General features: G+C 47.2%; 1 protein-coding gene across 4 annotated transcripts in view; it reads left to right on the top strand.

Annotated features, from left to right (window-relative positions):
* ENPP2 (ectonucleotide pyrophosphatase/phosphodiesterase 2) overlaps positions 1-26,305 on the top strand; it is a 1,757,842-nt gene that overhangs the window by 1,612,348 nt on the left and 119,189 nt on the right. For all 4 annotated transcript variants that reach the window (XM_069621550.1, XM_069621549.1, XM_069621547.1 and 1 more), the window contains 2 exons: positions 13,385-13,521; positions 14,488-14,623. In XM_069621550.1, coding sequence (XP_069477651.1) covers positions 13,385-13,521; positions 14,488-14,623 — 273 coding nt within the window. The remainder of the gene's footprint in view (positions 1-13,384; positions 13,522-14,487; positions 14,624-26,305) is intronic.

Raw genomic sequence — 26,305 nt, 5'->3', positions numbered from 1 at the left:
TGTTTATGTACTGTGTGATGGGCAATGGGGGAAGGTGCGTAGTCCAATTTCGCTGGGATGTTCCTCTGACATGAAGTTACAGGAGCATGGGATGTCCTAGGTGAAAGCTGCCTTGTTTGAGGAGATCCCTCGGTAGATGGGGGTTTCATTTTCCCGTCATAGTTTACCAGCCCTGTGGGAGGTGCTGATGAATATATTCCAGAAGAAGTATACAATGAAATTCCATAGAAGGTGAAGTTGAAATATAGAACATGTATATCCATCCAGTATTGGGTTTACCCCTCATTTCCCGATGCATAGACAACTTCAGAATTATTAGAGTGTAGTGATTTTTAAAATAAAGTTTACAGCAATGTACTCTGTTCAAGTGAGTTGGGATCTTTGTAATCCCTAGAATATTTGGGATGGAACTCCTAATAAATAGCAAGGTGGAGGCACACAAGTTTTAGGTGTGTTGTGAGGAGTGTTAATAAAAGCTTTGAGGTGCCGCCTCTCGAACTTTACAGAGCTTAATCTGGCATAGACCTTGTTCAGGCAGGAAGACTTCGTGGGGGTACTCCTTTACAGAGTAATCGTTAAGTGAAGTCAGGAGGAGCAATGGAGAAATGTAGACCTGGTTTTCTGGGCTTTCAAAATGTATGTGGCTCAATTTTTAAATATTCATTATTAAGAAGAAAGCCAAATTCTCATTTAAAAATATATCGACATCTTTCAATTTGGAATTGAAAGACCGTTTGTTTTAGATGTTCTTTGACATTGCAAGACGATTTGGTGGGGCTTTATTCAAGGCAAGCATGCATCTTGATCTGATAAAATTAGAACTTCATAATTTGGAGAAAAAAAGGTTCATCATAAAATGTTTGAAAATGCTCGGGGTTCAATTGTACTCAAATCACCATTTTGTCAAATGAGGGTAAGGTTGCTCGTTCACGCTCCCTCTGCGAATAAAAGGAACAGGCGCAACTGTTTGGGAAAACTGGACTGTCGGTGTCCAAAAAACCATCTCTTCAACCTGCATGTGCGTCAAAATAACATGCATCGCACAGATCAAACACTCATTCGTTTGCAGCGAGTTGCGTACATGGTCCGTCACTGTGAGGTACGGGCTCTCCATTGGGGGCGCCCTTTCTTCCCCATCTCTTGGTAAAAGGATCATAATTAGCGGTTGGCAGCATATGGAGTGTTGTGGTGGCTATGCAGATGGCGCTATGCAGGTGGATTTGCCAGGTGTCGACGAAGAAATCCGAAAATGGAGGAGGCACCCCGATAACCCGGGCGGTGTCCTCCTCCTAAATCTCCCTCCCCCTCCTCAAAGGAGGGGAGGAAAGGCTGAGCGCGGCAAAAGCGGGGAAAGCCCGCGGAAATGAGAAGAGCGCGGCAAAGGGGGAGAAAAAGCCCGCGGAAGGGGGACAATGGAAAGGGGCAGAGTTATCCCCCTTTAAAGCAGGCGGGTTCCCACTGCAGGCATCATCCAGCCTTGGCGTGGAATGCCCGCCTGCCACCGAGGACTTCGTTTTTAACCCGTGCATCCGTCCATTTTGGACCCCTTACATAGCAATAGCTCATTCCTCCTTTTCCCCCCCAGAAAAGCGTGACATGAGCCTTGCATAAAAAGGCCGCAGATTTATTTTCCACAAAATCATCAAACATACTGCACACATTAGTGGAAATACTTTGGAAGATGCGGCGACCGCTCCATGTCCAAAACCTGCTTCCCCCTTGTTTTCCAAAAGTCCATCATAGGCCCAACTCTCCCAACCCTTTGCGCCTGAGCCTCGCCTGCCCCTGCAGGTATCCGTGGGCGGGGAGAGTGCCGTTTCCTTGGGGGAAGCTGAGCCCTTGTTGTTCCCCCCAGACGCCCCTGCCGTTTTAGGCTCCCAAGGGGCGCTGTTCTGGAAAGGGCGAAGACCCTTCCCGCTTTCTCCTGGCTCATCCGGAGTCTGTCTCTTGTGTTTGGTTGCCCAAACACCGCCACACCGCCTGCCGTCGTGCGACGTCGACGATCAGGCCTCCTGCTTGTCCTTATTTGTAGGGTGGGTGGGTGGAAAAACCAAGTCCTCGGTGGCAGGCGGGCATTCCACGCCAAGGCTGGATGATGCCTGCAGTGGGAACCCGCCTGCTTTAAAGGGGGATAACTCCGCCCCTTTCCATTGTCCCCCTTCCGCGGGCTTTTTCTCCCCCTTTGCCGCGCTCTTCTCATTTCCGCGGGCTTTCCCCGCTTTTGCCGTGCTCAGCCTTTCCTCCCCTCCTTTGAGGAGGGGGAGGGAGATTTAGGAGGAGGACACCGCCCGGGTTATCGGGGTGCCTCCTCCATTTTCGGATTTCTTCGTCGACACATGGCATAACCCGTGCATCCGTCCATTTTGGACCCCTTACATAGCAATAGCTCATTCCTCCTTTCCCCCCCCCAGAAAAGCGTGACATGAGCCTTGCTTAGTTTTTTGGCATAAAAAGGCCGCAGATTTATTTTCCACAAAATCATCAAACATACTGCACACATTAGTGGAAATACTTTGGAAGATGCGGCGACCGCTCCATGTCCAAAACCTGCTTCCCCCTTGTTTTCCAAAAGTCCATTATAGGCCCAACTCTCCCAACCCTTTGCGCCTGAGCCTCGCCTGCCCCTGCAGGTATCCGTGGGCGGGGAGAGTGCCGTTTCCTTGGGAGAAGCTGAGCCCTTGTTGTTCCCCCCAGAAGACCCTGCCGTTTTAGGCTCCCAAGGGGCGCTGGTCTGGAAAGGGCGAAGACCCTTCCCGCTTTCTCCTGGCTCATCCGGAGTCTGTCTCTTGTGTTTGGTTGCCCAAACACCGCCACGCCACAGGTGGGTTACCGCCCACCGTGGCTCCCCCCTGCTTCCTTCCTCACCTTTCTTGGATTTCTGTGCCAAGTGTCCAGAAGAATATCTCCGACCCCATTGGTGACAAATGTACCCCAACTTCCATAATATACTCAAGGGAATTAAAATTAATCCAGCCGTGACTGCTCTGGCAAAAACCCTCAGAGGCTCCCTTTCCCAGGCTTGTCGGGTCAGCACCACCCAGACATAAGGCCAATATGTCCGTCTTTTGCTGTTTCCCAGGCTATCTGCGCACCTGCAGCTGCGCCCCCATCAACCCCGGCACTCCACCCATCCCAATCTCATTTCCTCCAGGCTGCTGCTGGTGGGGAAAGAAGGTGGCATGTCGATTTTAAGTTCCTTTCGGCCTGATGTACCTTCTCACAACCAGACCTCCTTCCCCCATGCCACCCGATGAGCACCAATTTTAGAGATTATTCAGTGGAACTTAAGATGCTAAGGCCATGTCTGCTGTACTTCTGCCCCTGCCACCTTTCCCTCTTGCTCCGCCTTACCAGGGCGAGCCTGCTCTGAGACCCTTTTTCCTTTATTCCAGCTCCATCCTGCTCCGCCTTAACCAGGGTGTGCCTGCTCTGGGACACTTTTTCCATCTGTCCCCTTTCCATCCTGCTCCGCCTTAACCAGGGCGGGCCTGCTCCGCGACACTTTTTCCATCTGTCCCCTTTCCATCTTGCTCCGCCTTAACCAGGGCGGGCCTGCTCCGGGACACTTTAAAGTTAGAATTTCAGGCACCACCTTTGCCTTACTTCCCCTTTCCCAGTCCTCTCGCCCCACAAGAATCTGTGGTCTTGTGCCGTCTTTCCTTACTGTTACATTTCCCAGAGTTTTGAGCTGGATTCTACTATGGGGCTCTGTCCCCACTGCTGACAAATGTCTGCCATCCACTGGGTTATACTACGGGGAACTTGGGTTGAACCGCCCATGCCTGCCCTGTGCAATACCTTTCCAAGAGCTTTGTGCCCTGGTGCCCAATTGCCATCCACTGGGTTATACTACGGGGAACTTGGGTTGCACCGCCCATGCCTGCCCTGTGCAATACCTTTCCAGGAGCTTTGCGCACCTTGAGCCCAATTTCCAGTGAGTTTTCCTCAGCCCCGTGCTGGACCGGGCGCTCACTCTCTTGTATATTCAACCAGGGACTCCATGTTCCACCCTTAGCAATTCATCTACCCCTTTACTGGACTCATGCTCCCCCACCTTAAACTTGCTCCGCCTGCTGTGAGCTACCAACCGGGTGATTGCCTGCGCTGGACGGGAGGAGCTGCCTTTATAGTCCATTGTTAGACCTGTGCCTTTGCATTCATTTCCCCCTTGTCTTAGCCCAGGTATCATTTTTTCCTGTCCTGTGTGCACCGCCTCCCATCTTTCACAAGAGGGCTCCCCCCTTCCATTTTACTTAACATGTAAGGCAACTGCCATAACCAAGAAGACTGCCTCTCCTCAGGCGTACCTAGTGGTGCTATCCCACAACTCACTTTATATCGTTACCTGCCGTGCACCCTTTACCACTGATACTTGATCATGCTCATTGGTCAAGTGCAAGGCTGCGCTGACCCTGCTACCTGCGCCTTTAAACACGTTCCTGCTTCTCTCAGCGTACCACCTTCCGTTTTTGAAGTTCAAGTACTTGAGCCCAAGCCAAACTGTTCCCCCCTCGCATCACTTTGCAGCTTTGTTAAGTGTGTACGCCTGACAACTGGCCCCTTGTCTGAATTCATAATTGGGAATTTGAAATGCATTCATAATTGGGAAATGAAACCCCTAATTGGGAATGCTCCTAGCGCCCTTTTCCATACTAGCCTTGTGGCGCTCCCACGCCCAACTGGCAAGAGGCATGCAATAATGCTCTTAGCAATATTTAGAGGTACGCGCCCCCTGGCGCTCCCCTTGCGCTGCCTCCCTCATACCATTTTCATGCGCCATGGCGAGTGCTGTACCTCTGGGTACTGTAAGGGGGTCAGGCCATTATGCTCATAGTGCCGTTAAATCATACCCTCCTCCTGGCACTCCCCTTTATCGTGCACGCGTAATGCAATTGCGCTTATAGCGCCATACCTCTATCCCCACCTACAGCGTGAAAAAACATGAACCCGCTTATAGCGCACTTTTGTACAACGGGTCTCTTCGCGCTGCCCCATATAATGGAACGGGTCCTGCCATACTGCCTGCAGCGCTATTCTGTAAGGATAACCTTGCGGCGCTCCTACGCCCACTGGACAGAGTCATGCCATACTAAGTTACCAGGGTGAACCCCCAATTGCCCTTAGGGATCCCCGTTTCTTCCACCCATCCCGTCCAGGGGAGGCAACAGAAGCCCCAACTCCTTCCCCAGCTGAGCTGCACAACCCATACATTAGCATCGCTCAATATGTTCCCGTACCCGTTACCCTAAACAACGCAACGGGCGAAACTATGGAAGCATATACAAACAATTAAACCAAGAGTGAATGGATGATGCAGAAATACGGTCTACCACTAAAGTGACGAGCTGACCTGCCCTCTTTAATGTTCTTGCGCACGAAACAAGGGGCCCTTTAAATTACCTAGTAACCCACCTGGTGTTCATTTTCCGCGTGGTACCCGTGTTTAACCAATTACTGGACCGACGCTGCGCCCTACCCTGCGCGATCTCTATTGGCAGCCTCGCTTCCCTTTCTGCTGCAAGCCTGGTTGGTATGTGTCGCCCAGCCAATTTCATTCTGATCTTTGTAGTCCCCAACCGCGGGGATGGCCGAAGCCAGGCTCTTTTATTCTCTAGTTGTTCTACTGTTACAACCCCCAACGGCGGCTTCTACCCGCCCTTCAAACTGCATAGCGTATAAACGACGCTCTGCGACGAACTCCCTTGCATCAAATATGACCGGCGACCTGTTACACAGGGAGCCCTGCATGCCCTTATCCTAATTCATCATCCGTTCTTTAATGAACCTTGCCGCCAGGTCCCAGCCCCCATGGACGTCTCCCGGTTAGTAATACTGTGCACCGTAAATTGCCTGGCGATATGTGCCAAGGCCCTGAACACCTACTCCTAATATTCCTGCATCTGTGGGCCAATCCCTTAAATCACCTTGCGCATAAACCTGCGCCCTGTATGCCCGCCCTAAACCAGTCAGCTACTTCATCCTAAAAAACGCACCCTGTACCTTGTTTATAGTCGTATAACTGCCATCTTTGTTTCTAACGTGTGGCGCGAACATTCAGAAAACGGCTTACTCACTTGGTGACCGTAAGCATAACCTGCCCCTGGATGCCCCGCTCTAATCAGTAACTTAAATCATCTTAACAAAGTGCGCCAAGAAACACTTGTGTATAGGCGTGTTATAAATGCCATAACGGTTTCTTAACGTGCGGGGCGAAAATTAAATAACCATTAAATAACTGCCGTGCATGCAACCAACAAGTTGACCAACAATACAACACAGCACAACCGCTTTGTAAGGATACCTGGCCGCATTTCTAGACCCCCCAATATTTGTGTATGACATATGATAGTTTGTTTACAATGCGCTTAATACCCCAGGGTTTCTGAGCGCGGACCGAACCTGGAGTGCTTGGTACCGACGCCCTTCCAAGGCGAGCACTTTGTCCCCAAGGCTATCCTCCACCGCTTTATAAAGTATGACTGCAGCTTTAAAACCCTCATCGGCCAACCTTCACACTGCTATGCCAACAACAATCACCTCCCTGTTCCTGGTGTGGACACCCCGATCGCAACTGCAACATTTCCCCCACTGTGTGACCAGAGTGGGTATACGACCAGTACCCCTAGCCCGACAACCAAAGGTGCAATATGCAACTTACACCGCAAGTACCACCGCAAGTACTGCTGCCGCTACCATTAATGTGCGAAATGTGACATTGAGAAACGGCCTACTCACTTGGCGACCTTAAGCATATACCTGCACAATGGTTGCACCGGCCTACACCAGTAAGCTACATCATCCTAAAAGCGTGCGCCATGAAACACTTGTGTATAGGAGTTTTACAAATGCCATATGGGTTTCTTAACGTGCGGTGCGAAAATCCGGGAACCACCTAATCCCTTATCGACCTTAATCATAAACCAGCACAAAGGATGCACCGCTCTAAGCCTTTAGGCTAAATCACCATAAAAAAGTGCACCAGGAACGCCTGTTTATAGGCGCGTTCTGCTAGCTTGCCCGTTGCATGCGCCTTGCACCCCGTGCATGGGAAACACCCCCCAGCAAATGCATTATCTTTGCACGCCTCGCGCCCTGATGTATACAAGCATGCTGGCAACTGCACATGGACAACTATCTTCCTATTGCCCTTTTATCACCCTTGTGGCCCACATCCCCTTTGTGGCTGCCTACCCGCGGGGCGAAGCAGGCCCTAGCCAGCACATTTTACCGCTGGGTTTATACGAAATTGCTTAAACAACCCTGCACGCAAAAGGGCATCTAGAAAGACTTTGTAGGCTTGCATATGTATCTATTTAATTTGCATTTTTGTAGCGCTCTGGGGGCATCGAGGCGCTGTTACGGGAATATGCCTTAGTTGCATAATTATAACGTGCTTAATACCCAGAGGTTTCTAAGCGCGGACCCGGGGATTTAACCTATGCTGCCTTGTCGTCTTGTTTGCAAGGCGTGCACGTTGCCGGTGAGCTATCCTGCCGGCCTTATCACAAAATTAGCAACCGTATACTGCAACGGTTTCCGGTAACAAATCCGTTAAACTTTCCTTAAAACCCCTATGACTATCCCATGCACACCTTAAGCATGCGCACCCCCAACGGCGGCTTCTACCCGCCATCCAAACTCCATTAGCGTATTGAAATACGATGTGCCGCGCGAAGACCATGTAAAACACGCATGAACCTCCTGCGTGCATGCCCCGCTTTCGACCTCGCCGCCTCCTGCACGAATTCTGCGCACCTCGAAGGGGGGGGGTAAACAAACCCCCCCTCCCACGTTTCAAGTGTACATAACCTCTTACCTAATTAATTACAACGGACCCTGGGCAACTAACAGATTACCCCCCAAGACACCCATCCCGTGCTTAATCGACCCGGGTATCCACCAGCGTGCCTCTCAAAAGGCCTACCGTCAACCGTGCTTTTTCTTCGTTCTAAGCTGTGTACCTGCCAGGCCGCGGCAAGGATCAACAGCGGGCACACCTCGCATTAACCCCTTTCAAAACGTTTTCCCGAGCCACAGCCCCCAACGTTATGCAATACTTTCAACCAGGTACCCGCCACTTCCTTGTTCCGGCGCACCCCCACTTAAATGCCCTTACCCGACGCACCCTTGATGCTGCGGCTAACACATATGGAGTGTTGTGGTGGCTATGCAGATGGCGCTATGCGGGTGGATTTGGGTAGTGCTGCTGCATCACGTCTGTGTGTGGCTGGCTCGACGTGACATGCCCCGCTCAGGGCCCCTCCCTTTCCTCTCCCCTTTTACTCGCTCAGCATTTCCCCTCCTCTTGTTCTTGGTTGCTTTATGCCCCAATCTGTGCGTGAGGTGTGCTGTGAGGGCCAATGCTGTGCATAGGGGCGGACCTTTCTGTGTCTTTTTTTTATAATCCTACATCGTCATGCATCCCTATGCATAGGTATGTATGTTGAGCGGGCAGCAGCCGTGTTCTTAAACCTGGACGTTAGAAGCAAGTGGCATTGTTTATAGACGTGCACTATGTTTTCATTTTATTTTATTTGCTTCCTACACTTGCCTATTTGCTTACCCTCATACTTTGGGTACTGAAACATCACATGTTTTCATACTACACTGAATCGGTATCCATCTAGTATGTAAACGGACATAGAGCAAGTATTACCATTTTACATTTGAAAATTGAAACTTTATAGAAAATGCAACATTAACTCCTAATGCCCATTGCTTATTTCCCGCTGTTGCACAAACGTCTCTAGTTCTTAGCAGATGCTTTTTCAGCAATGGCCGAAGGTTGCTGGCTTGTTAACTCACCAATTCTTACAGTATATGCATTTACGTTGTTTATAGTGTGCCGTACTGCCAAAGTGTGTGTACTGGATTTAAGAAGTGGGAACCTAGTTGAGAAGGAACATAGCGCTGAAGAAGGGGATGCACCCAGTGGTTACAAGTAGGGTGCTGGGGCAGTAGAGGAACTGGGATGGAAGGGGGTTGGGAGGGCGGGGGAGGAGTCCAGAGAAGGGCGAAAGGGTTGAGTGGCAGAGGCGTTGCCAGGATTGTCTAGCAAGTGGCGACTGAAGCTAAGGTAGTCGGGCCCACCACAGTGACATTGACATTTGCAAATGCCCACACAGTGCTGCTGAGTGGGCATCTACAGATTTCGGGTGGTCCTTATCCGCTCAGGCCCTACCCTGTCTACGCCTCTATTGCGTGGATGGCGTGATCAGTGAGTGGCTAGATGTTCTTTGTAGAGTTGGGATCTTTGTGGTGTTTGTGAATTGTTGGCTGGAAGGGGACTTCTCTAACCTGCATTGGTAACCTGTTCTAGTAACAGGGTGCATGGCAGGAAAAGGCCCGTTTGCTGGTTTTCGTATACCCAGCAAGGCAATGTTATGGCTTCTGGCGAGGTGCTGGCGGCCTCCAGAGATTGTTTTTGTGTGTGTGTTTGTTTAATCATTTGTAATGCGCTCCAGACCCAGGGGTATCAGGGCGCACAAGTTACAGGAATATGCAAAGCTTGAGTGCAGAGGTTACAAGGTGATACAGATAACAAACATGGATACATCATAATCATACATTGACATACAGCAGGGAGAGTATATACATTGTATATAAAGATCTAGTGGAACTAGATGGGAGGATGGATGGGGGTGTGCCGGTGTGACTTTCTCGGCCTGGTAGAGTGGTGTTTTGTTATGACTGGCTTTGTAGGTGATGCAGACAGTCTTGAATATGATGCATGCTTTAATGGGTAGCCAGTGCAGCTCCTTGTGGCAGATTGGGGTGATTTGGTTGAATTTTCTTAGTCATGTGCTGAGGCGTTCTGCTGCAGGCTGGATGGTTTTCAGAGGCTCCAAGGAATAATTAGGGACTCCTTTGAGTAGGGTACTGTGCTGAAACATGGAACAGGGATGAAAGGTTTGACTTTGCGGCAGCTGAAGCTGGCACCATGATGCTTGGATCTTCTTGATGATTTAAAATGTCACATTCAATAGTAAAGTTGAGACATGTATCACTGTGTGAGAGTTGAGGCGTGAATCCATCTTGTGGGGTTGACCTTCATGTAGACGCTTGACATCTAGTATTGGATGAGGGACAATGCTTTAGTCTATGGATTCTGCTGATGCAATTGCTTACTAGGAATAGCTATGTGCCATCTGCATATTGATGTATCTTGAAGTTGGCAAGGAGATGCCCCAGAGATTTCATGTAGAGGTTGAGGGGACTGGGGAAGAGGATGTAGTCTTGTGCAAGTCTGGAGATTACTGGACAGCACTGGGGCCTGTTTGGGCCCTTTGAACGAGTCAGTCTCTGATGGAGAGTCATAAGGCATACCACTTCAAAACTTTGTTACAGACCATGCTGTGGTGAGTCTCTTGAAGAGGGCTTCATGGTACTCAGTATCCAATGCAGCAGAAAGATTGAGGACGACTAGTAAGCAGAGGTTCCCTTTGTCCACAGTGTGTATAGCGTCATCGATATCTTGCATGGTGGTGGTCTCTGTGCTGTATCATATTTGGGAACTGGATTGTGGCCGTTCATTCTTACTGCGACAGTGCGTAGTGTTCCAGTGTTAGAGTAGGGCTTACAGAAACTATAGCAAATATCCCCAGCACTTTCAAAAGGCGGGTTACACCAACTGCAACAGTAGTTTTATTCGCCAAAGGTACAGTTTGTCCATCGAGCCCAACCCTTTTTATTAATGGAACAAATATACTCTAAAGGGTACATATTTTCTGAACCTACCACTTGTTTAAACAAGAAGCAAATGGCTAATAAACTTGGGTTAAAACGGCACAGCTGCTTGGAGGAATCAAGGTGAAACTCCAGCGGTGGGGGAGTACTGGTTTCATGCCTGCACAATGTGCAATCCGAATGTACACCTTCGTTGGACATCTCCCTACTATTTCAATGTACCTGGTTTTGTCTTGTCTTTGTCTTACTTCACATTTCCTGTGTGATTTATTTAATTTAAACTGTGCTCTGCTGTTCATCCAGCATTTCTCTGTACTTTGGTTACCGTTAATATGTCCTTCTCTTGGAGGCCTTTCCTCCTTTTGTTCTTACTCGTCTATTTTTTGCAAGATTGTACAAACACATCTTGGAGTTGGCTACAGTGCTCCTCACCTACTGTTAAACAGGCATTATATTTAGCCCCGTTTTTCGTGTCTGGCTATTCGGTGCACCACCTGTAAGCCAAAACTATCACATTAGAGTACAGCTAGACAGAAATGGCATATGAGAGGCACAATGCAAACCTTGTAGGCGTTTGGTTATTTACCCACCAATTGACTAAACGTGGCCATGCTAATCCCTATGGCCCTTCCCACCCACTCGCTGCCCAAAACGAATCCTGCTGGGATCTCTTTGTTCTAGCGTTATCAAGCCTTACCATCAAAGGTTTTGCTTGAACGGCCTGCCAGTGTTTTTTTCAAAGCAGAATTCTTAGAGTGAATTACTTAATTGGAGCTGTAAACGTGCTACTGGTGTACTGCAGGTCTGCCTTCAGCCGCTCGATTCATAAGCATTATGCATTTCTTTCACTGAAGTCCTGTTAAAAAACAAGCATTGTCAAAACCAACATTGTTGACTTGTGTGTATTCAGCATGTGCCAGGCACCGCTACAATGTCTAGCCAGTATTTATTTAATGTATTTATTGTGCATTTGTAAGGCGCTTATACACCAAGTAATTTGTTTTTCAAAGCGCCCATAGCGCAACGGGGAGGGAACATGGGAATGAAAGACAAATATAACAGTGAAAGAGAGAGGGGTTCCAACTAAGCCTTGTGAGCATTCACAGCGTGCAAGTGCAGAGAGAGAAGGGATGGGGGGGGGCAATTGCTAGGATTACCACACCGAGAAGTGCTAGGACCTAAGTTGCAAGCAGCTAAGTAACTGGCAGAGATGCCTTGGTAAGAGTGGTCAGCTGCCAATAAGTAAGTGCAGACCTGTGATGGCATATGCCAGTGGGTGCCAAGGCAAGTTCTGGGAGTGGGTGGAGGCTGAAGGTGATTGGGGGTTGGGGGCCGGGACCCAGGGGGACATATAAGGGCCCTGGTCACCGATCTCAACGATTGTGGGGATTAGCAAAGGAGCGGTAAGGAGGAGTTGTAAAGGAAAGTCTTGAGAGGCTTCCGGAATTTGAGGAGATCAGGCTCAAGAGGAAGGGGGAGACTGTTCCATAGGAGGGAGCCAGCCGAGCAAAGAAATTGTCCAGTAGCTTGCAGTTTAGTGAAGCGCTTGACACACAGAGAGTTTGTGCCGGGGGAACGTAAAGATCAGGAGGGAGAGCATTTAGTGAGAGCCAGTTGTAGATGGCGAGTTACTACCACTACAGCACTGCTTGGTAAATGCCTTTCCCATGCCTACACAGAAACAAAACTGTTGGCATTGCCAATGCTTGTTAGTTTTTGTTATGTACCACTAATAACCCCAAAACTATTGGCATAAGAGTACAGGTAGGAGCAAGATGAGATGCGAGAATGGAAACACAGCATGTGGGTGGTGTTTATTTTGTATCCCCACCCTCCCTTCATTGACCTCCTATGGCCATGTGAATCACTTACACCGCCCCCCACCCACTATCCCACCACCCCTTCCAAAACACACCCCATGTGATCAGTTTGCGCTAGATCTATCTGCAGGAACCACAAACTGTGAGCCTTCATGGGGTTGCCATTGTTATTTCCAAGCAGCCTTCTGTAAGGTAATGTCTTGCACTTGGGCCACTCACCATATTGTTGGCTTAATAAAATGGGGCTGCATCACAGCCAAGAGGTCTCTTTTACTGGCTGTTTGTCTCTGCCCATCTTAGATTCCAGGTGTATTACTTGTTTTGATCTCGTTTACCCTACCCATCTCATGGCCATTGGCAATGTCTTGCTGGCTAATGCACGTTTGGGTTAAAATATACTGTAGTTCAAAAGCGAAATGCTTTACCGTCTGTACTTTTCTTCATTCACCCTGGACACTCTGCTGCCCCTTGGCCTGACGTGTGACTATTGCTATCCTTCGCCATCTGTCATAAAAGGTGAAACGCCATTCTGTGCACCGAACACTTTGACTTTTTAGACCCATTCATTCTGTGATGCCCCATGAATGGCCTTCTCCTGGCCCATGCCCGAGTCATGTGGCGAAGCGCTCAATAATGTATGTCAGGATAAAAAGGCTGGTGCCGCTTGGATTGTAAAGCGAAGTCTGGAGATATGGGCAGAACCGCATGTTATAGGTCCTACACCTGGCTGCACACCTTCTGCTTTGCACTGGCCGAGTATGGCATTCCTTCACTAACGAAAGCCCTGGCACTGTTTTTAGCTTGGTTCTCCGCACAATGCCCACAGTGTTGGTATCCTATCACTTGTTAACAGCGTGTGCTTTTCTTTCCATTTCTAGACCGAAACCTCCTTTATGGGCGACCTGCTGTCCTGTATCGCACTAAGTACAACATCCTATACCACAGTGACTATGAAAGTGCATATAGTGAAACTTTCTTAATGCCTCTCTGGTCATCCTACACGGTCTCCAAGCAGGTTGGTAATGTTTGATTTATTTCAACAAAATGGTTTTGTAGGAGAGCATTCATCTTTCAGCGGTATGGCGCTCGGTTCTGATTGTGTTGCTTCTGAATGAATGTGATTTCAAAGTCGCATGCCAAAGTGCACTTGCCTTACTGCCCATGTGATGTGCTTGCATGCAATGTGCAAGCAATCCACGGTTGCAACATGGGTGACCATTGCAGGGAAGGAGAGTGAGCGAAGAATAGAGCTGGAGCCGGGGTGGGGGTGGGAGAATCGTTTCTGCATGTGAACGCTGGGCGCCGTACAGCAAGGGCATTGGGGGCGTATATGAAATCCATCCACGCTGCACAATCGGACACTCGTAAGAAGTATTTTATTTATTTATCATTCCTAGCAGGTCGTCTCTGGTCCCTTCCCGAGGATACCCCATCACTATGGCCTAGGACAGGAGTCTGCAACCTGTGTCTCTTCAGATGCTTTGGTCACGAATCCCATGAACCTTCACCATAGACATTGCTGGCTTGGTCTGGTGGGAGATGTGGTCCACACCATCCGGGGAGCCAAAGGTTGCGGACCTCTGGGCTAGGCCTAGAGTAGCCGCTACAGTGAATCGTTTTGTTTCTATTGCTTGCATTCAAGCATTGTGCTGTGTGACCTATGTCGGCACATCTTGCTGCCGTTGTATCAAAAGGCCTCGTGGACAAGCTCTTGGGAAAAGTCCATTCATGTAAGAATTTGGATGCTTGAAATGTTTAGCTCCAAACTCTTATCCTTTATCCTGCCCTCCGCTCGGCCTCCAGCCCAAGCCTTTCTGGGCTGCCTCTGCCCTGACTGATGTCCAAGCACAGTATACGCGGGGTCCCACAGCGCCTTGAGCGTCCTCTAGCATGACACTTTTACGTGTAATAGCATATCGTGCGCTCTAACCCACTGCATTTCTGACGCCTTTTTATTCTTTATATTTTGATTGCAATTTAGGCAGAGGTGAGCGGCCTCCCAGAGCACTTATCGAGCTGCGTGAGACTCGACCCACGCATTTCTGCTGGCAACAGTCAGAGCTGTTCTGCCTACAAGGCAGATAAACAGATGTCCTACGGCTTCCTCTTTCCTCCTCGTAAGTAATTTCGCAACCGCAACCCTGCTCTTTGCTGCGGGTTTCTTTCTCTAGGGGCGATAAATGATTCCATTTGGTAAGCACCCTTTCTATGAGGACTTTGTGCCATTTCCGAACATATTGCGGCCAGTAACCCTGGCAAGATGGCTGTGTAAAGTCACCTTACGACCGGCCTCCTAACCGACGAGTCTAGCTCGCATGGTAGTACTTACAAGGTTGATATTTTAATTATTTTATAGTGGTCTAAAGTGTCATTGTCCCTTGTGGCCGCTCTACAACTATTTTCATAATCACACATACACAATGAGTTACTAACAAGACTGCCAATTTAATGTGTTCATACAATCCGTTAATGCATATTAAAGTATTTCAAATATTTTTATATTAATTATTGATTAGGTGCCTTTTTTTATCTGTTATGCTTTTTTTTATCAAGTTAAGAGCAAAGCAAATGTAATACGATTGCACTTTTATAACTTCGGATCCAAATAATTGTTAAGCAACATTTTTTCACCAGCTCCAATACTAACTAAAGGCTCCCATTTTATTGATGCGATTAATGGATGTCACGGTAGCCAAGTATTTTTTGAATTAACCCAGAAGCATATGCAATTATACAAATGTTTGAGCCAAGTCCTCTATGAAGAAGAGCAGCCCATTGATGACCCACAGACGACCCTTGCAGCTGACCACCACCTGAAACACTTGTGTACGAGTGCAATATAAATAAAATATTTCATTTCATCAACTCCAGTAAAGTCCCAGTGAAGCCCTGCTACTCTTCCTGATCACAAGAAAACCTTGTTAGTGCTTCTCCATGAACAGTGGGAACAACCATTCTCAACACCTGACCTGCTCGATGATCCTTGCCTTCTGGGCCTTCATCGACGGGACCAAACACAGAAGACTGTCCTCCATCAAATTCTGGAACCTCTGCAATGGTTTCTAGAGAAATCGGAGTCGGGGGCATAAGTTAACATACCTGTTCCTTTCCTCCTCTATTTCCCTTAGGGTTTAAGTTCTGTCTATAAACTACTCTTTCCTGGTCGGTGGAGGCCTGGTGAAGGATCTCTTCCTAGGCCTATTGTAGTGACTGGGATTGCTTTTGTTTGCTTACCTTGACTTAGCTTACATTTTTGATCTTAACCGATAGCAGCGTCCAAATCACGTGATCAACCTACCTGTGAAGTATAACTTTGGAACTGGTGACTTTAGAGCACACATCCCCAAACCTCCATAATGTTGGACACATTAAGTGTTAGGGGGCCATTCATTCTTTGGTTATTCTAATTGTCTTCACTGAAAGTATGTACATGTGTTTGACTGGTTCTTGAAATATATGCTTTACTTCTTCTCCTAAGGGTGAATGTATATATCTGTTTGATAGTAAGTCTCTGATAATATTTGACTAGAGGTTTTGCTTGCTCAGTTTGCATTTTAAAGGACTAATGAATCTTTGCATATGTTTGTACACACCGGTCTAGCTTTAAATATTGGTGGTGTTCTAGGTTTACTCCTTGTAGCCCTAGACTCTTACAGCCATCCTGAGACTAAGCCTTGCCACTCTGTTAGCTTATATTGATTGGGTTTGGTGAGTCCTGAGTGTCTCCCTCTTCGCAGTAATAGGATTGCCTTCCAGAATCCACCCACAAGGTTGAGTTTAGTAATTCACCAATCGGTAAATAAAACCTCCCTTTATTTTGTCATATAGCCATAAAAGTGCAAGATCCAATGCATACAACATGAACATAAAGACTGAGCATAATCATTCTAAAACACAAACATGATAGACAAATACTTTAAAATACCAGCAGTCGTCATACACAGTATACAAAATAGATATTAGTAAAATATAGATGTTGGCATCTTCCTTACTCCTGATTTACTCTTCTAAAAGCCAAGGCAACTTCATTCATAATTTCTTTTAGGAAACATAAGAAAGAGATCTAGGAGATTTAGAGATAATTACACCATCACATCTACTGTTTAAGGTATAATTCTTACAGACCTCTCGTTCCGTATCCACGCCTTTTCTAAGAAATTGGATACAGCATACATTATGTCAGTGTACTTGCCCTTTTAAACAGTTCTCCACCTCACTTAGACATTGTACATCTCAATTTTTCTTTGTCCATAATATGGACAAAGAAAGAGCAAGTGTTACTTTTTCTGGTCAGAAAGGGCATGTATACGACTTTTTATTATTCCACCTAGCCTTAACTTTGGCTATCAATAAGATATCTAATATCTTTTTAAAGAAGGCTCTCTGTATCAGACTTTCAACCAGACATGGGTAATCTTGCAGTATGTCGCTTTGCTTGATGGACTATTCTATCCGATGGCTAGTTGGAGACAGACCCTGGATACATATTGGCCCATCAGAAAATGTGTATGAGCATCAATGCAATGATAGTTTGCCTAGCACTGCCATTCGTGGCCTTTGAATTCGTCCAGAGCTCGTCCAAGTTATGTAAAGACAGATATGTTTAAATGTCACCCACCCATTTGACAAGAGTACATTTTGATAGGACAAGACGTCTTTTATTGCAGACCTGTATTCTATGAGTGATTCGTAACACCAGATACGTATTTATTTATTGGGTGTCACAGCGTAGGTTACATACATCTTTGTGAGCTTGTACAGTTGCATGTATTTTGGATGTTTTGGTTAGTGATAGGATTCTTGGTTAGGTGCAATTAGGGTATATGCATACATTATGAGCACAAAATACATATATCATTTATATTACGTACAGTTACATGAGTTGAGGGGAGTAGGTAGGGAGGGGGGCATGTAGGGTTGGACTTTTAATATTTGTTAAAGAGCCAAGTTTTTAGTAATTTCTTGAACTTCGGGAAGGAGGTTTCATTACTAAGGTGTGGGCGGGGCAAGTGAATTCCAGAGGCAGGGAGCTGCTATGAGGAAGCTGGTGTTACCTGCTCTGCAGGTTGTGAAGCGAGGGATGTGGAGGTGTGTGTTGGCGCTGGATCTGAGTGTTGTGGCGGAGGTTTTGCCGGAAATGTTTTGGCTAAGGTAGATGGGGGCGTTGTCTGAGATGCATTTATGGGTGATAGTCAGAGTTTTGTGAAGAATTCTGGCTTGCACTGGAAGCCAGTGGGCATCCCTTCTGTGCTGGGATATATGTTCTCTTCTGTTTATGCCTCGTGCTGCTTTAAGAGCGTTGTGTTGAAGGAGTTTGTTTAGGTTCCTTTTTGAGGTGCCTAATAGTAGGACGTTACAATAGTCTATTTTTGTCAGGATGAGTGCTCTGGCTAGTGTGAGGCAGTTATCGGTGGTGAGGAGGGGTCTGCTTAGTGTGATGAGTTTAGCAGTATATGCTGTGGAAGAGGCGAGTGTGCTGATGTGATTATTCATGGTGCGGCTGGAGTCAATGTGAACTCCTAAGGTTTTGACTTGATGGGAGATGAGGATGGGGGTGCCATCTATCATTATAGACTAGTAGTCAGAATGGAGTTTTCTGAGTTTGCTGAGTCTGGCTGGGGAGCAAACTATGAGTATCTCCGTTTTTTCTCCATTAAGGCAAAGACTATTGTTGACATCCAGTTTAGATGAGAAAGTACATTTTTTTAATGGTAGCTGTGTCCTGATCGAGGTTGCCTGTGATTGGTATGAGTATTTGTGTGTCGTCGGCGAAGATTGTGTAGATGACTCCCATGGCATCAAGTGCAGCGAAAAGTAGTTTTGTGTAGGCGTTGTGTAGGGTGGGGGAAATGCAGGATCCTTGCGGTACTCCTATCGGTACAGGGATGGGGTCGGCTGCTGCTTCTCCTATGAAGACTCTTGAGGTGCGGTCAGAAAGGAAGGCTTTTATCCATGTGGTGGCTTTTGTGGAGAAATGGAAATTGGTGGGTTTGGCACAGTTTGTCGTGGTCGACCAAATCGAAGGCCGCAGAGAGGTCTAATAGTAAAAGAATACACAGTTTACCTGAGTCTCTGATGAGTCATCTTGTTTTTTACGTCTAGGAGGGCCGTCTGAGTACTGTGTCTAGGACGAAGCCCGATTGTCTGTCTCCTAACAGATGGTTTTGTTCAAGGTGGGTTTGTACTTGGGTGTATGCAATTTTGTCGATTATTTTGAGGAGAAAGGGCACTGTTGTAATGGGTCTGTAATTCGTTGGGATTTCCGGGTCTAGTGTTGGTTTTTTGAGCAGGGGGGCGGATGACCCATGCTGCTTTGATGGAGGCTGGTATTTCGCTGGCATTGAAAGACATGTTCACAAATTCAGTAATGATGGGTGCTAGTGTGGTTGCGCAGTCTTGGACTATTTTAGCTGGGAAGCAGTTTCCTTTACAATTGGAGAGCTTGAGGGATGCTATTGTTTTAAGGACCTGGTTGTTAGTAACTTGGGCGAAGTGAAATTCGGGTGCATCAGGTCTGGTAGTATGGGCACCTAAGGGTGAAATGGGTTGGGTTGGGTGTGAGTTCCAGCAGCTTTTTTTGCGAGGCAATTTTGCATTGCAGTTGATTTACTTTGGCGGACAATGCATCCTGAACGGTGGTGCACCAGGCTTTGCTTGTGTTGATGGGGCCGGAGGGTAATATGGGGGATTCTAGTTCTCTGATAATCGTGAATAGTTCTTTAGTATTGGAGGCTACGTTGGAGATGCGTTTGTTAAACGAATCAGCTTTGTAGGACAGTACGCTACTTTTGTAATTTTTGAATTGTTGATGGAGTTTGGATTGTAATTCAGGGGAGGGTTTCTTTCTGTAGAGATGTTCTAGGGCTCTTTTTTTTCTGATTTCCATGAGTTCATCATTGAACCAGGGTGAGCTACGTTTGGGTTTGGGTTGTTTGGTTTTAAGTGGGGCCACTTCATCTATAGCGGTTTTCAGACATTGATGGTAGTGGTTTGCGATGCTAGCTGTTTTGGTGCTTTGTAGTGGTGTGTTATTTATCAGGTTGTGTAATAAAGGGGTTGAGATTTTCGGGGGGTAAGTCTGCGAGAGTTCCTGATCTGTATAGGTGCTGGGTTGCAAGATTTGGCTATTGGATCTGGGTCCAGATTTATGTTGAATTTAATAAGGCTGTGGTCTGTCCATTGCATGTTAAGGATGTCAACTATGGTTACTGTGGTGTTAAACGTGAGAATCCAGTCCAGGATTCTGCCTTTGGAATGGGTGGGGGCATTCACAACTTGAGAAAATTGCATCTCTTGGAAGGCATTGTGACAGGCCGTTGCTTTGCTGTCCCTGCGGTCGTTGTAGCCTAAAATGAGGTCTCCTAAAAGGATGTACTTGGTTTTGGGTTTGAGTAGTGGTGTAATTAGGAGGGATAGGTCTATGTCTGGGCTACCTAGGATGTTTGGTGCTCTCTAGGTTATTGGGACATTTATGGTAGTTTTGGGGTTGATGGCTAGCTTGAGTGAGAGGAGTTCGTAGCCTGTGAGTTGTTCCATTTTGCATTCTCTGAATTGCATAGTGGTTTTGTGGATGATTGCTACTCCGCCACCTATGCCTTCTAGGCGGTCTGCCCTTAGGAGGGTATACTCAGTGGGGATTGCTATGGTGATTTGGGGGCCTGAGGCTGGGTGAAGCAGAGTTTCGGTGAGTACTAAGAAATCAAGTTTGGATTCTAGTATGCTATCGTGTACATCGATGGCATGGGCCCCGAGGGATCTGACATTGAGTAGGGCTCCTAGTAAGGGTTGTATGGTAGTGGGAGAGCTCAGAGTAGGGGTCACATTGGTCTTAGTGTGCGTCACTATGATAAGTGAGTTTTGATGGGTTTCACTTATGGTATTGCTCAACTGGGGGTTGGTGATGGGGTTCTCCTGTGTCCGGTGGGGTTTTGGTGTAGTAAAAGCATTGAGACAGGGAGTGGTGAGTAGATTTTTGGAGTGTGAGTGTTGGTGGAGTGTGTGTGCTGAGAGTCTGTCATTTCTCTTAGCTGCGGTGATGGGTCTAGTTGGAACGAGTTTGTGTGCAGTTCTATTGGAGAGGCGTAAGCGGCGTGGTCTGCCTAGTAGTGGGAGGGTTTGGGTGTGGGGGTGTAATGGGACAGGGAAGGCGGGGGTGTTGGGAAGGAATGGCATGGGGCAGGGCAAAGGGTGGTGTCTGGGGCAATGTATTTGGGCCAGGTCTGTGAGGTGAGAGATAAAGGCGCCTTTGGAGCAATGGTGTAGATCCTTACCATTGGTGGGCTTGGATTTGCTTTCAGCTCAGATTTTGGGTAAGAAAGGGACCTCTTCTGCAATTTCTTAAGATCATCGATGAAGCCAGAAATCCCCTGAAGAGCAGCCTACTGAAGGTCAGGAGAGGACTCCTGAAGTGGCCTGCATTCCTTCCTGTGTCGAGCACGGTGAAGCCCTGATCCTCTGCCTCATCTCTGAAGGTCCTGAGCGGTGCTGCAGCCCTTGAACTAGTGGATCAACTGATCTCAATGCCTTCTCGAGGATCCTGACCTTCCGAACCTTCATAAGTGTCCCTGGACTGCCCTTTGGACTGACCAGCTCGCTCGTAGGCTACCTCTCCAGAAGCGCCACTCTTCTGCGTTCAAGCCTGAAACTCTGGTGGTTGCCAGCTTGTCCCACTAGTAACCTTCTCCCGAAATTTCAACATTCTATCTTCAAAGAAACCTACCCTGGAGCAGCTGCTGTGACTGGAAGGACTCCTGTCGTCACCTGTGTGCAGATAGTGTCACTGGAACTCGCCTTCCTCCAATCTGTGAAGTGTCCTGAATAGGCCTGCATCAGTGTTTCTTGTATTTCATCATCGATGGAGGTTGCATCTTACAGCTGCACCCGACCGGAAGAACCTCGAATCGGCAACTCCTGAGCACCTCTCACCAGACCCAATGGTGGAAGATCGAGCCCTCAGTGTACCCCAGGTAATGATCCACATAGGCGTCTGAGAAAATCTGAGTCAAGGGGGGGGGGATTAGGAGGGTAAGTAAATGCAGTGCATCTTTCCCAACCCTCCTTCCTATTCCTGTCCTCCATAGGATAACATTGGGAAGAAGTCCTTTTCGCTCCTTATTCCATTCCACTCACTTTTGACCATCGAACCTGGGTTGAGTATCCTGCCCCTGGTTTAGCCTTGGATCTGGAAAAATGGAAACGCATGCTTACCTCTGGCAACGTTGTAGGATTTTCTATCACCAGCACAAGATTTATGACACGTACCTACATAGGCTTCCTTCAACATTGTGGCTCTTGTGACATTTGTGCACAAGGTCTTGTTTGTTTTTAGGGGTTTTAGTTCTGAAAATAGGTTATTGACTTGTGATCTCATTCCATGATTGACTGCATCTAAACAACTTGCCTGCTTTTGCTAACTATGTTATTTGATGTATATTTTAACCTATGGTGATAGTATATATTTGTATCAGAGTGTTGTGCGATAATACTACCTCTTAGGTTGATTTTCCAGTGTGTTCAGCAGGCCTATAATAAATAACTGTATGTTTATACATGACTGTCTAAATTGAATTGTTTGCCATACTGTGTGGACTCATTAAGAGCCCATGATCTCACTCATTCTCTCCTGAGAATAAGCCTTGACTGGTCACCCACTTAGAGGTTTGCCAAACGCAATCAAGGTGAGTTCCCTATTCAATAGGGTGGCCTCCTAAAATCTGTCCAGCAGGCACGATTCTAGAAATCCATCTTAACAGCAATTCCATACTCTTGACAAGTTCTAGAGACTGGACAGCTGGACAACTTTGGCTCGACAGTATGAAGACCTCCATGGAGCATGCAACCTCAGGAGACCTCCAGGACATGAAGGTGGGCTTTGATGGAAGTCACACAGTCAGGAGGTGACGGGTGATCCTTGTGGCGAGAACAAAGGGTCAGGACCTATACAGCTCTTCTTTGGTTAAGAAGGCTGAAATTTCAGGGACAGACGTCTTGTTACACAAGCTGAAGATCTGTGGATTTCAAAGGCTGAGCAAGAAACGACGATCAGTGCAGGGGAGGTAGCACAGCAGAGCGAGCTGGTCAGTCCACTGGGGTGTCCCAAGGCACTACAGAGGGATCAGCAGGCATGGATCCTTGATCATGGGTTGCGACAGTCTGTTCCCTCCAGTCCAGGAGACAAAGCATCGATTACGGCCTTCTGGAGATTTGTAGAGATTTGCAGGGTTTCACTGGGTCGTGGCTGGAGTCATCGCTGGTCAGCTAGTCCTCTGGTCAATAGCAGGATCCACTTCTTGGTAGGGTGCTTTGCTCCAGCGATGATCTGCAACCTCTGCCTTTTTTACAGGATTTGGACTGAAGTTGCCCCCAAACCCAACAAAGGATAGAATATGCCCCATTTAAACTGGCATCTTCCCATCACCAGACACTTTGGTTTCGATGTGGACTTTGTCCAGACAGACCCATCCCCCACATCTGGCCGCCACATTGCCCGGGTAAGCAGAGATTTTGCCTGTGAAAGGGCTTTCCATAAATGGCAATTGCAGATCCGAGCTGGCAGAAAGAAGACTAAGGCACAAAATGGCTAAAGGACAGGCAAACATCTCATGGCATGGCCATTTTAGTGCATGTGATAGTCTAAATGACATGGGGTAAAATGCAAAGGTGCACAAGTAAAAAGTAAAAAAAACATAGGAGAAAATATCTGCTGCCACCAGCCCATCCTGGACACGTTGAGTCTGTAATACCATAGTTATAAAAACAAACTGTTATAGCGGTACAGTGTTCTAACCGCACTTCATGGTAAGGTAATGTGCAGTTTGAAAATAACAGGAATTCCACAGAGACAGGGTCATCCAGTACTTTTAGTCTTAGGGTTTATCAGTCTCCATATTAAAAGTGAGCAAAGAAAATAAAGCTGAGGACTTTGCTTACCACCAAAAAGTCAGGTCAGGGTGCAGACAATTGCAAAAAGATAGTATGTCCCATTGAAGTCTATGGGGGGGCAGCAAAAAGAAAATCTTTCCTGACCACCACTTTGCAAGCTCTCTATAGGATGAACAGCTAAGAATGCACAGTGAGATGAGGTAGGATGGGTGAAGAGGGTAGCGTGGGAAGGGAGATCAAGGCAAATCAAGCCAAATAATCAGGGCTAGAAGCTAAGAGTCGGGCAGAGGGTAGCGTGGGAAGGGAGATCAAGGCAAATCAAGCCAAATAATCAGGGCTAGAAGCTAAGAGTCGGGCAATGAGGCATAGATAGACGCGGCAGGACAAAAAAGAATCTCAATATGGTGAGAGGTTGAAGAATTAAAGTGTCAGTCAGAATATACAGGAGACACATTTGGGTAATGAATCACTGCTGGGGACAATAGCAGGTTGTGTATAAAGATGGAGAAAGGGCAAGAGCATGTTAGGGAAGAGGATAGTGGGAAGAACGGGGGGAAACTCCAGGTAGGGAGAAATAATTGACCAAATAACAAGAATCCTGCTCTCTGAGTGACTTGAAATAGCAGGGTTCGCCCAAAGAACGGATGTTTACAGGGGGGAGAGGTTTAGAACTGTTGTAATCACAGATCATATGGCTCTGGGAGTGAATTAATTCGGCCACTATTCTTGCTGTTTGTACAAAGACCAGTTCCAGTTTATGCAGGTAGCATTTTGTAGGCGAAATAGTTCACAGCTTCTAAATAAAAAAAATAGAAAACTAAAATTTTAAAAGTTGTTGCAAATTAAATCTTTCTGGTGATTTAGTTTAAAATTTAAACTTTTCACACAAACAAAAATACTGTCTTAATATTATCCAAAGAACATTACACATTGTTTACAACAGTTGGAAAAAAGAGGCAATTGAAAAAAATAAGTTGGGTGGATGATTACAGGTTGCAACAAGGTTAGGCAAAAAGCTTCTGGTGAAAGGAGGAGAAGGACATGTGGGTGTAACAGGGAACAGGATGGGGAAGCAGGGTATCCCCTTAATGTTTGAAAGAAATCCTGTTCAGATGGTTTTCTAGAATCTGGCATGGTGGAAGGGAACCGGGAACTTTGAGAGATTTGCCAAAACCCAATCAAGGTACATTGAAGAGCAGTCAAGGTTTAGTCTCAGGAGTGTGCAACTGGGTTATGAGGCCCTCAACGAGTCTACACAGTATGGTACACAGTAATTGAATTCAGACAGTAACTATAAAGCATACAGTTATTTATTATTGGCCTTCTGAACACATTGAAAAATTAATCCAGTTGGTAGTATTATCCAGCGGCGTTGCTAGGGGAGATGGGGGGGCGCTAAAGTAGCTATAGCCCCTGGTCTTTTGGTTATAGCCCCGGATAGAAACTGAGGAGTTGCAACCAAAAGGCTAGCTAGCCCCCAATCCCGACAGTTCCGACATCAGCTTAGCCCTGGGTCTCTTCCAGACCTAGCAACACCCCTGGTATTATCCCCTATGTATATATTAGTATCAGTGAATTATTCAGCAAGCCAGTAAGTAGATTAAATGCAATAAATGATGGAACCAGGTCCCAAGTTAATTCCTTAACTTGAGCATTCCAAACCCTAAGTAGTATGGGGTCTTTTGCCCAAAAGTCACAGGATCCACAATGTTTCTCCCCTGAAGGGAGTGTCTGCTGGGAAGTTAAAGTACACTTGTGTTGGTAATAGTTCAAAAGGTTCTTCAACAATTTTACAAAAGTTAAGTACATGTTTTCTTATGTTTCAGGTTACTCTACCCAGGTTTGAAGAAACAAATGGCGAGTGGAAAGGAATGCAGGAGACAAAGGAACTTACTCTCATTGCTATCCCATGGAGGGGATGGGCGCAGATACATGGTGTTTCTCCAGCATGGGGTCTTGAATGGATTCACATGCTCATATTCCCAGTCATCGGGCTCGGAATCCTCAATAAAAAGAAAGCAGTTTAGCTCTTAACTTAAAACTGCTGGTCTCCTCTATAACCTCTGTGTCCTTAGGGTCATAATGCCCCCCAGCCAATGACACTCATCCTCCTAAGCTCCACCCCTGGTGGTCATCTTCAGATTTTACTGCACGTTTCGAGTGTTGGAAGTCCTCGTGCTTCGCTCCTCAAAATTTGTGGATTTCTTGCAGTTTACATTTTTCAAAGATTTCTTCCATCACGCAGTGACTACCAGCAGCAGGGAGCGTTGTTGGCTAAAATGGGCTTTTTCATCTTTGGATCTTCTTTCCATGACTCCAGCAGGCCCAGGCGGGGGCCTAAATCTTCCTCGACCTTGTCTGATGTGGCGAAAGAAATGTCTCTAAAGGGATCCAGCATGTCTCTCGAGGCTCCGCATTGCATTCCTTCCCTGCCTAGTCCCGCCCCCGGCCCTGATTGGTTGATGTACCCCGTGTGTGCTTCTTGGGCCTATCCCAGTGCACCCCAGCTCGCAGTGCCATTTCCATCTTGGCAAACGGGTGAGCGTGGGTCTGGTGGTTCCCCAGCTTCCCATTTTTATGTCATGGCGCTCTTTTGATCCAGCGTGTCTCGCGCGGCCTCTCGTTGCCGTCCTCCCCTGCATTGTCCCGCCCCCGACCCTGATTGGTTTATGTATCCGTGTGCTTCTTGGGCCTAACCCAGTGCACCCCAGCTCCCTGTGCCATTTCCATCTTGGCAAACGGGTGAGCGTGGGTCTGATGGTCCCACCTGATCCCCATTTTTATGTCATGGCTCTTTTTTGATCTAGCGTGTCTCCCGCTTATCTTTGACCTGCCCAGCAGCCCCTGTGGCTAAGGGCACCAAGGCAAAGTGCGGCTCCTACATTGGCGGCTCCAAACTGTCTGCAGGTGTCAGCAGG

This window comes from Ambystoma mexicanum, chromosome 5q, assembly GCF_040938575.1.
Source record: "Ambystoma mexicanum isolate Mex_15411 chromosome 5q, UKY_AmexF1_1, whole genome shotgun sequence".
NCBI classification, from domain to species: Eukaryota; Metazoa; Chordata; class Amphibia; order Caudata; family Ambystomatidae; genus Ambystoma; species Ambystoma mexicanum.
This window is presented reverse-complemented; position numbering and strand designations above follow the sequence as displayed.